This window comes from Dreissena polymorpha, chromosome 1 (assembly GCF_020536995.1).
Source record: "Dreissena polymorpha isolate Duluth1 chromosome 1, UMN_Dpol_1.0, whole genome shotgun sequence".
Classification (NCBI taxonomy): Eukaryota; Metazoa; Mollusca; class Bivalvia; order Myida; family Dreissenidae; genus Dreissena; species Dreissena polymorpha.
In genome coordinates this window covers 95,281,185-95,292,669 of record NC_068355.1, presented here as the reverse complement: position 1 = coordinate 95,292,669, position 11,485 = coordinate 95,281,185, and the positions used below count along the sequence as shown (strand labels likewise).

The 11,485-nt window shown below is 36.9% G+C and overlaps 1 protein-coding gene and 1 long non-coding RNA gene across 2 annotated transcripts; both read right to left on the bottom strand.

Moving 5' to 3' along the window:
- Positions 1–1,445: 1,445 nt before the first annotated feature.
- On the bottom strand, positions 1,446–3,983 carry LOC127866595 (uncharacterized). The gene is made up of 2 exons (XM_052407238.1): positions 3,387–3,983; positions 1,446–2,681 (listed from the first exon to the last, which is right to left on the bottom strand). The coding sequence occupies exon 2, from the start codon at positions 2,655–2,657 to the stop codon at positions 1,602–1,604; it is 1,056 nt and encodes a 351-aa protein (XP_052263198.1). The 5' UTR covers positions 2,658–2,681; positions 3,387–3,983; the 3' UTR covers positions 1,446–1,601.
- A 1,546-nt stretch (positions 3,984–5,529) lies between these two features.
- LOC127866590 (uncharacterized) lies at positions 5,530–10,184 on the bottom strand. Its single transcript, XR_008043045.1, has 3 exons — positions 10,015–10,184; positions 6,317–6,470; positions 5,530–6,205 (listed from the first exon to the last, which is right to left on the bottom strand). It is a non-coding gene; the product is annotated as an uncharacterized LOC127866590 (long non-coding RNA).
- Positions 10,185–11,485: the final 1,301 nt, after the last annotated feature.

Sequence of the window (11,485 nt, the reverse complement as noted above, 5' to 3'; positions counted from 1 at the left end):
TATATAAGCAATCCTCGTAGTTTCCCAAAATATCGAATCGCGTCGATACGACGCTATATCTGTTGGACGGCCCCTTTAACACTTGTTAGCTGCAAATTCGCTAACAATCGACGCAAATTCCATCTGAATTACCAAAACGGAAATGATTGGTCGGACACGCTGGGTCCTGCCAGGCAACGATAAAAGACGCCAGGACACCTATAGGCATGGTAACGGGTGGGTATCAGAACACAAGCTTTGCCGTCGTCGTGACGACTGAGTGTGCAAGCTCCAACTGGTCAATCGCGACGTCCAAAAACTAAGCAGCAGCAACAACAACCACCACTTTCACGATTACAATGATCATAGCAGGGTCAACGCCTAGCCCAGGACATGTGATAATCGCCAAGGGCTCGCATTCGATTGCGGAACGCGCTTGGATGTCTTCTGCGGCTCGACGAAGCCTTATACCCAAACGAAGGTTATATTGCTTCCGTGGCGCTTTTATTAACTGTCAGACACTAAGTGGTATACCAAGAATAAGCATTACTGATAATGTACAGTAAACGTTTGTTTGTTGATGTAAATGTACACGGATATGTACATGGATATAAATTGAGTGTGTAGGAATATGAAACTTGTAAACAATTGTTATCACGGAAAACTTAAACTTAACCAATAAGCAAGGTAATTACTGCTGGATATGACACCAAAGCACATTTTATGTGAAACTGATAGTCCACATTCAAAGATGGGATCGTGGCGTAAGAATCTTTAAGTTGTTTATGTTAAGCCCCGTTCTGGAAAAAAATGGGCTTATTATATGTTCTTAAAATGTCGTCCCTGATTAGTCTGTGTGGGCTGCACACTTTCCGCTTTTATTGAATTTTGTGTTTAAAGGAAGTATTTTCTTAGCCTGATCAATTTTTACAGGCTAATCTTGAACGACACATGCATTAGGCCCAATTTTCCATAGAACGCGGATCATTTATATGTTCAAATGTGAACAAACTCTAAAACGAATGACCACCAATCCGCTCTAAAACGGGTTTGTCCTTGTGGTTTTGCACGTAACCTGTGTTCAAACGTGGACCGTTTTAATCAAACAAACACACGAAACCTGAATTCGGACGTGGACCAGTTAACCAGTTTAATTTGTATAGGACTTTTGGTTTTACAGATCGAAATAATATTCGTTAAAAATTATTTTTTTTTAAATAAAACATCTAATGGTTGAGTTTTTATCCTATAACCGGTAGTTAGGGTCAAATCAGGAGCATCACTTTCCGCTTTTACGGACCTTTTCGTTTAAAGGAAGTCTCTTCTTAACAAAAATCCAATCTAGAGGGAAAGTGTCGTCCAGATAAGCCTTTGGAGACACTTTACGGCTATGGACTTAGCCCGGTCCCCCCCCCCCCCCCCCCCCCCCTCCCCCCCCCAAAAAAAAAGGCTCATATGACGACAAGTTTGTTATTTTGTTTAATCTCACACAATACATGAACAGTTTATTGCAAAGCAGCACACATATGCTTACTTGGCGTATACACGATATATAGCTCTATATCGTTATATAGAGAGACAGAGAGACAGGTGCGTATACATATAGCCTACATTTCTTGTTTCTATTTGATTATGTTTGAACAAACAATCCTTACTTCTTTGAGCAAAAAACAAATCACTGGAAACAGTATGTAGTATAAACACTTGAGTAACACAGTTACAAAATAAACAATGAAGTAGTCCAGTTTCATTTCGGAGATCAGTTTCTCCGATATGTTAGGTATCTGAAACATGTAGAAAGGTAGTAACAAAAGAAAGCCGGTTGCTGAATTGATAAACAAAAATATAGTGTCGTACTTCTTGGCAAACATTTCCTCCTCATTTCTTAATGATGATGCCCGCACAATTTTGCGATGCTGATTGAAAGAACAGAGAAGGACGGTCATAGAAACGCCGAGTAAACTTCCGTATGGGATATAGAACGTGGCTAAGGCAGTCAATTGTATGTCACGGTTCGACACGACGGCGTTAGGGTCAAGATGACACAACAGAAAGGTAGATCCGGTATCCTGGAACTTCATCGTGTAAAGCAGCAGGACGGTCATATTGGCGAGCACCATGAGGAAGAGGACAATGCATACCCAGAGTAGGATGTTCCGAATAGCACAACGCGTCCTTGAGCAGAGCGTGGTACCCAGAGTATGAAGGGAAATCACGAGTAATAGAAGCGTGACCATATACTCCACCGTCTTCTCTGTATGTTGCAATGCGATGCACACTTTTTCAGTTTGGGAAAATTCTTGACTAAACTCGCGCATGTAAATACTCAAACTTAGGTACAGCACGATGGCGATCGAGACAATCATCAGAAGCCATTGACGAGTCCACCAGCGGCGGTCTCGGTGTTGGATGAAGTCCACGATGATCAAAAACACAAATAAGGCGTTTGTTAGAACACCAACGCCGGACAAAATGTTCAGTGCAAATAGCCATGAAAGTATGTTAATAGTGGAACCTTCTAATTCCTCGTCCAATGTGCTGGTCGCGTTTTCTGCCAGAATGCGGTCAATGTCATCTCTGGAGAGATTTAAGAGTACGTTTATGTCGACGGGTGTGCCGTCAGCAAACGGGATCACTTCACTAGTTGAAACTCCAAGAAGTATTTCTGATGATGACATTATGTAATTTGCTTTTTAATTTTCCTACAATGATACAAACGTAACGAACATTTTAATAATGTTAAATATATGTTAATAAAGTTTATTTTCAGCAAATATTGATTAATTAGCAAATAAATATATTATTGTGATTAATTAAAATGAGACGTACGTAGAAATCAGGTAGAAAATTAATTAAATAAATCATTGGTAATACAAATGATTATTTTTTTTTAATATTATACTATATCAGTCGTCGATACCCAGGTAATGAAGTTTTTTTTTATAGATACAACTTCGTTCTTCTACGTACACTATATTTTCAATAACGCTTAAGTTCCATTAAAATATCACCTTATACATATATGCATCTAAATAAAAAGATCTATAACAATATTTTATGTAAAATTTTTCTGTCGCCTGGGTCAGAGTATCATGATCAATATTGCTCGAATTAAATATTTCACCGACTAATAAAAACGTGCATGTATAAAAGCGCGTCGAAGTCGAACTGCGTTGAATAAGCGTTAACCCATTTATGCCTAGTGGACTCTCTCATCCTTCTAAATTGGATCAATTTATTAAAAAATTAGGGATGTCTAGTATATTTATTTCTATATTTAGAATATTTCTTACAGAAATTCCTTAAAGCAAATGCTGTTTGCCAAGACCTTTTTTCTAGACGCTAGGCATAAAGGGTTAATTAATAAGATTTGAATGGCAAAGACTGACTTGGTGAAGTTTACTTACGAGCGTTTTATTAAATCCTCGAAACAGGCATTTTCCACCTCTCACCGCAATCTCATTGGTTATTTCCTTTGAATTTGTACAATTTACACATTCATGCAGATGAAGTTATATGAACTCGCTGCAGTTCCAGTTTATTTCATAATTAATTGTATATAAACAGTATTCAGATCACAAACATGGCATTTATGACATTCCTTTTTTTTAATTAATGCAACCGGTTTGATGGAAAAATCCCTTAACTAATCAAACACACATTTCACAGATATACGGAATATATCTTAATCTAGAGTCATAACGATAAAAAACGTTTAATGTCATGTCAAAGAAGAGCTACACATTCAAGCTATAACTAAATAAACACGAACAAGAATATTTATTGTAGCTGTAAATGCGAGATCAATCCAGTCACGAAACTCTCCCGAAGTGGCACATCTTGACGCGCATCTGTCTGTTGAGGGTTCTCATGCGAATTGTTAGCCGAATCTAGGAGATCCCGAAGTTATGTTGCACGTGCGTAGCTGCTTAACTCCACCGTGCGCATTTCGCTCTGTTTAATGCATGTCTTCACATAGTTTAGCTTTTAGATTTGTTGATGAAATAGAACTGTATATGGACGAAATGTTGATAATTGGTCCCAATGGGATCCAATCTGGTTCTCTAGATAAGATAGTAAAGGCGTTAACCTCGCAATAGATCAGGTGAATATGCATGCGATGACAAAACATTTATAAAATGTACGCATCAAGTGCATGATGCGGCGTCTCATCAGGTTCTGCGCTGTTTGCTTAAAGGAATTTCTGTAAGAAATATTCTAAATATAGAAATGAATATACTAAACAACCATACTTTTGGAAATAACTTGATCCAATTTAGAAGGATGGGAGAGTCCACTGCCCAGAAGATACTTCAATTCTCGCATTGCGCCGTCTATGTCTTCTTGTGATGAATGCGTTTATTTCACGACTGTCCCGCTTGAAAACTGTTAAAATCATATTTTTTTTAACCTAGTATATGTTGAAATTACCCCGGCGTTCTACTGCAACGCGTTCCGTTTGCCTTCGACTGTATGCTGCCTTAGAGCTTATCTGGCTTTGTTTGGCGTAATTCTCCGTGCAGCCCACGCCGATGTCCAAAACGTTTGATGGTCCGTTCGTGAAGGTATCGTGAGTTTCCAGCTGTATTATTCATGCATTTTTTATCAAACAATTTTTATGATTATTTAAATAAGATTCCTTGTATTATATGCATCGCATTTACCGGGTACAGGATCACGTTAATTTGTATAAACCGGTGAGTGGTGCTTTTTTCGAATAACTTTTAACCTTTTGCATGCTGGGAAATTTGTCGTCTGCTAAAATGTCGTCTGCTGAATTTGTAAAATAAGCATTTTCTTCATTTTTTTTTCAAAGAATACTATCAGAATAGCAAACAGTTTGGATCCAGATGAGACGCCACGTTCTGTGGCGTCTCATCTGGATCCAAACTGTTTGCAAAGGCCTTTAAAATTCGGTTCCCGCACTGAAAGGGTTAAAACATATTTTCTTAAGATGTTCAACTTGTGAATAAAAGACAGATTTTTATGCTCCTTATGGCAACGTAAAATACATACTAATTACTTTATTTAATAAGCATGTGTTCTTGATAAAAAATTATACATATACTGCATTCATTTATACGGATATGCTTCACGCAACGAAAATTTAAACACCGATTTAAGTCGTATTCAAGGATTTATTATTAAACCTTGAGAAATCGACACAAACTGCAAGAAAAACTGTCTTTTATGCACTTAAGATTTTTGCAAATGAATTTCAATAACTTGAGATGTTTGCAAAAATAAAACACTTCACGGTGTTTTTACTTTCTTTCCAGTCCGTGTGTAAACTCCTGAAAACCCCGTTGATTCTGTACCCTGATTTAGGGCTATCACACAACTTTGAATTTTGCCGACCAGGACATGTAAGGCACACTCGAATAATTGGTGCTTGCATTCGCTTTTTACAAAATGGCATGTTCAGTGATGAGCTAAGTATACAGATATGCCGTTCATGATATAGTTGATAGTGTATAACATTGTTGGGTATGAATAACTCAGATTGAATTTGTAACCAAACCACACATTTATTGTTGTTTTTCCGCGCTATATTTCTTATTGCCATGGATCTCAACGTTTACCTTTCCCCCCTCATTTTTCACTAACAGCAAACTATAATACACAATTAATGTTCAAGTAACGCCGATTTTTTTTTATGTTGTGCAGTGAATTATGCCATTTGAGTTTGTAGCGTTTGCCATAAAAATCGGCTATAAATTCTTTAACATCTGCTACATGTGATATAGTAATCATACGCTGTGCTATTTTGTGCGAAGGTTTCAAAGAAAAAGCGGCGCTCGCCCTATCCCCGATGAAGCGTATAATGTAATCGCTTGGCATCCTATCCTTGAACACGTGCAGTACCTCGCATTACTTGACGCTTATGATGCTTAATTGCCTTCACAGAATTCCAGGGTTTTAATAGTCTATAACGTACCATAACGTATAAGTAATATACATGTAATTAATATTCATTCTTATTATGTATAAGGCGTTTATTTCCATACCTTTTCAAGTTGAACTGATCTGTTCGCAGAGCGATGATAGTGAATAACGTAGTATTTAAGTTTTCTCAAATTGGTAAATGGGTCAGAGCGAGAGAGAGAGAGAGAGAGGGAGAGAGCCTTGTGTATATTGTTAGGCGGAAACATACTTTTGTTTCACTTTTTTTCGAGTTTGGATGACTGCACCATCAGCAGAGGAATGTATTGGCAGTATTATTTGTCTGAAGATGAAAATACCAACATTAGTAGTGCGAAAATATAGTTAGTAATAAATACATTGTGTGTAATCTGTGTTAACACTCTCCTGAATGAAAACACATTGGGATAATTACGGTATTTTGTAGAAATCCTCCGCACTGGCTTTATTGTACGTCTCAATCAATGCTCGCATTAAGAGCGCTGAAAGTCTATCGGTGTTTATTGGTTTTCAAGCCCTGTACTTTACCAAAAACATCTCTTGAAGTGAGCTGCATGAAACGGAGTGGCCTGCTGAAACAGTTATTGTTTTTATGTATTGTTCCTAAAATGCGACTCATATAGGTCCGATTGATACTAGTATGGCATGAAGTAAACACCCAACAGAGTATTCAGATTGAAAAAGGGCATTTGTTACAAATGCCATAAAAGTGAGGGCATTTAAAACTGGATGCCCTAGAACAATTAATGTAATACAAACACAATAGTGTATAAAATATTACATTCATATAAAAACAAAACATATTGGTAAATGTAAACATACAAGCAATGTACAGAATGTTATAATTGGGCGATAGAGAACCGTCTGTACATTCATTCATATCAAACAAAACATAGTAAATGTAAACACACAAGTTATGTACAGAATGACATAATGGGCGAGAGAACCGCCTGTAAACATACATAATAAAATGATATGTGGCGGAGGTTGGGGAGGTGGTGGTTTTGAAGCGTAATTGCACACGCCGAAATATTACTGGTAAGAATTTGGGAGCATTCTGATTGGATAAACATATCACATGACTTTGAAATATACAATGATTGGCTGATAACTAAACGTGCAAGGTAACACTGCACTAGATTAGCATGTTAATAAAGTTATTAAAGAGAACTTCTACTAAACAAGAAAAATTATCACAATGACATAAAAAACTTTATGTGTGCGTAAACTTGTTTAAGTGTGACGTAAATTGTATCATTGATTGCATTTTAATGTATGCTTTTATGCTGCAATACATATGATTGAACTGTTTGGACCGACAAAGAAAGAAAGAACAACTTGCTGTCTACTCATTTTTTCTAAACAATTATCTATATATATAAACAAAAACGCTGTATTATGTTTTGCCGAAGCTTTCGACCTTACGGTCTTCATCAGCCATTATTTGTTTTCAGATGTGTTTTACACATCTGAAAATAAATAATGGCCGCTGATGAAGACCGTGAGGTCGAAAGCTTCGGCAAAACATAATACAGCGTTTTTGTTTAAAAATACAACAAGGCTAATAGAGACTTTGTTATATATATATATATATATATATATATATATATATATATATATATATATATATATATATAGATATATATATATATATCTATATATATATATATATATATATATATATATATATATATATATATATATATATATATATATATATCTATATATATAACAGTATTTATGGCACAGTGAGAGCTTATAAGACCTTAAATCTAATTCCGGTGAGGCGACAGCATAAATTTAACTTTCTTTTTCGTTCGATTTGAATTAAATAAGAATATTTCAAACAATATTAAATAAATTTAAGGACATTTTTTTTTCAAAATAACTAAAATATGTTAACACGTCTCATTAAAGTACATACATTGTTTCAGATTCGCAAATTGTCGTTGCAGTTATGCTATTTGTGAGGAAAAAGTAATATTTAACATTCACCATGCTCTAAAATGTCCATTATATGCATTTTTTGACAATTTAAAAAAACCTGAAAATTATTAAGCGTTGCAACGCGAAACGATTGAATAATTTGGAGAGTTCTGTTGTTGTCGTTATATTTTGTGATACTACGAAAATTGCTTATATATAGTAACTCATCACTCATTGTATGAGCGCGGATGGCCGAGTGATCTAAGCGATTGACTTTTACTCCAGTTGTCAGTGGTTCAAGCCCAGTTGAGGGTTCCTTTTTTCTTTCTTTAATTTTATTCTTTTTTTTTTACTGGAGTTTTTTTTATAGATCCAATGTTAGCATTTTTCAATTTAAAGCATTTAATGACAAACTTTCGATAAATGCCAAAATCTGTGAAAAGGCCCCTTTAATCCATCAACGATTGCATGTTCCATTTAAGGGACTGCCCACGATACTATGCCATTTTGTTATTTGTGTTGTGTGGTCAAAATATAACATGTCTTCATGCACAAGTGATGTATTTTTTAAAGATGTTTTGATTCCATTTGTTATGTATTTCAACAGTAGACACATATTTGATTTATATTTACATGCGATCAATAGACGGAGAATATTCACTTCATTCAAATGGTTATTCAATTATACACTGAAGTATGTAGACTGCGTAGATAACTATTCGTTTGATATTTATTTAAACTCTGGGTAAACAAAGTTACGAACTCATTACGGTATTAATTAAATCATGAATATTTGATGTCTTTGAAACGCAGCTTGGATGCTGATTGAGTGATGCAATGTCCGTCTATGTTATTGAAACGAAGCTTTGATGCTGATTGAGTGATGCAATGTCCGTCTATGTTATTGAAACGCAGCTTGGATGCTGATTGAGTGATGCAATGTCCGTCTATGTTATTGAAACGCAGCTTGGATGCTGATTGAGTGATGCAATGTCCGTCTATGTTAACACGTTAGATTATCTGATCGGTATACATTATCGCACGCCACAATATGATAGGGAATCTTCTTTTTGTAATTTAGGTATACAAATTTCTTGTAGTTACAGTTGTGCGTTAAAAATTTCTACTTGTACCTTTACTCCAATACCAACACCAGAATATTCTTTATGAAGAAAATAAATCTCAAAGTGTATGACTCTATTTGGCGTGAGGGGTACATGCCAAACAACTTTAACAAATACTTTTAAAAACTAGTAAAATGTGCCGATACATTATGCTGACGAAATAAATACAAGTTGGCTTGGTAAAGTATATATTGTATATTGAAAAGCTGCCTATAATAAACAGTGATCATATTCTGGATATGTCTACATTTAATGATACTAATATTAACATTGTCAATAGCCATATTATTTTTTTTTTCATAATAAACATTATAAATATTGATAATTTTTAAGATTTGTTAAATTTGACAATGATACTCAATGACTTATATAACCAACTAACATCAAGAAATAGTAGTCAGACTTTAAAGCCCAGTCTCACTATGATGCCGGTGGAGCCCCGGTGCGTGATTCGGGATCTACCGGGATGAACCGGGGCTCTACCGGGACTCCACCGGGAAAGTATTAAAATGTTTAATACCTCCGGGATGAACCGGGAGTTACCGGGAAGGACCGGCAACGACCGGAACGGCACCGGCCACAACCGGGACGGCACCGGGAACAACCAGGACGGCACCGTTACTCCGGCGGGGCCCATACAGACCCCAGCAGAGCTACGGCTACGCCCCGGTTGTCGCCGGTGTTGCCTCGGTGAAGCCCCGGTGAATACCGACAGAGTCCCGGTATAGCAACGGTACATCGGTAAACCGGCGCTCTGCCGGGACGCCAACGCTATTCCCTGGGGCTCTGCCTGGGCATTACCGGCGACGACCGGGTTTAAACCGGGGCGTTTCCGTTGCTCTGCCGGGGTCTGATGCCGTTATAGCCCCGGTGAGTGCCGGTGGATTTACGATATACCGGGGATGATGATGGATGATTATGATGATAATAATGATGATGATGATGATGATGATGATGGTGGTGGTGGTGGTGGTGGTGATGATGTTGATGATGGATTAAACATTCACCTAAAAATAAACATATTTGAAACAAATCTGAAGATTCGATATGAGAGCGAGTGTACCTAGCATTCGTCGTTGTTGAAGTGTTTGTTGCGGCCTCATACACGTAGATGATGATTTGTGCTCGTGCGGCCCGTGTCCGTGACCTGAAGTGGCATGGTAAAGCATGTGCTCGAACACTTGCATGCGGTCGCCATGTTCACCACTGTGCTGACCACTCCAGGGACGCCGTCTACCTACAAAAGAAAAGAAAGGTAACGCTAATAGCGTCTTGAAATTACAACAACGAGGACGACATGAATCGTTGATATGAAACAGTATGATGGAGTATATTGAAGAAAAACGGTTGTGTTGATGATTTTTTATTTTACATAAATAACAAAACATTACAGAAACTTCCATAAAAATAGAACGACATTATTGACTTATGATAGACATGTCAGATGATTGAACTAGCAGACGCTATGTAGTACACAAGAAACACATTGAAACCAAAATCAACATTAAATGTAATGACATTAACACAGGCAAAGATATATGCACGCGACGAGAACATGCAGACCAGATAAACGAGGTTAACGAAAACTTCGAGAATATGGGCGAACGAGCAATTATAATTTTGATACAATTTCATAGAGTAACATCACACACGTTAAATTTGTTAGACAATGAAGTTTTGATGTGTTTTCTAAATACGTAAATATATTCTTTTTGCCAGAAAAATGCAAACCTTAAAATGATTAACTTCATGCAAAGATTGATCAAACATCAAGACAGGATACTGAAAAAAGTTCCAAGGGAATGCCGAAGTGTTAAGAAAGTTGGTGAGCGTGTCGATGGCGTTGACGGTTCCGACAGTTGTACCACATCCGGCGAATACCTTCAATGTGAAGCCGTAGTTGCTCGGAGATAACGCCGGCGAAAAGCTGAACACGTCGTCTGTCGGGCTCAAACATATACTGACATATAGTTATTTCGGTAAGTTTATTTCTTTTTGTCATGTGCCGTATTTAATCCTAGGGGTAGTCCGTTAGTTAACCAGATAGATATTACAAGTTCAGATTAATATGAATCTTCTGTACGCATAAACCACACGAACATACGCAACAGTGTAAGTTTATTCTAAAAGGGTAAACATTTTTGATATCGCATTAACATAACGTGTTCCGTTGCGATTATTATTCGCTTAAAGTTTTTGTTACCAAAAGTATTTTTTTTAGTGTTGTCGTAGCCGTATTTGGGCCCTTGGCCACGGCAATCAGGTTGAAGACCACTGAACTTCAGATCCGCATCCAGACAATTGACTGTTTTAAACTTGATGGCGCATAATGTCGTCATAGCGAAATAGCTCCAGTGTACACTACTTGTTTTTAAATACTTTAGAAGAGCATAAGAGTAGCTAAAAGTTCTTGTGAAACATATTTATATCAAATGTTGCTTAAATTGAGAACGGCATTCACTGTTTATAACAACTGATTCTCGTTAATCTCAAAAACTCCTTTAATCCTTTATTGTGATAGCGTACGCTTAACT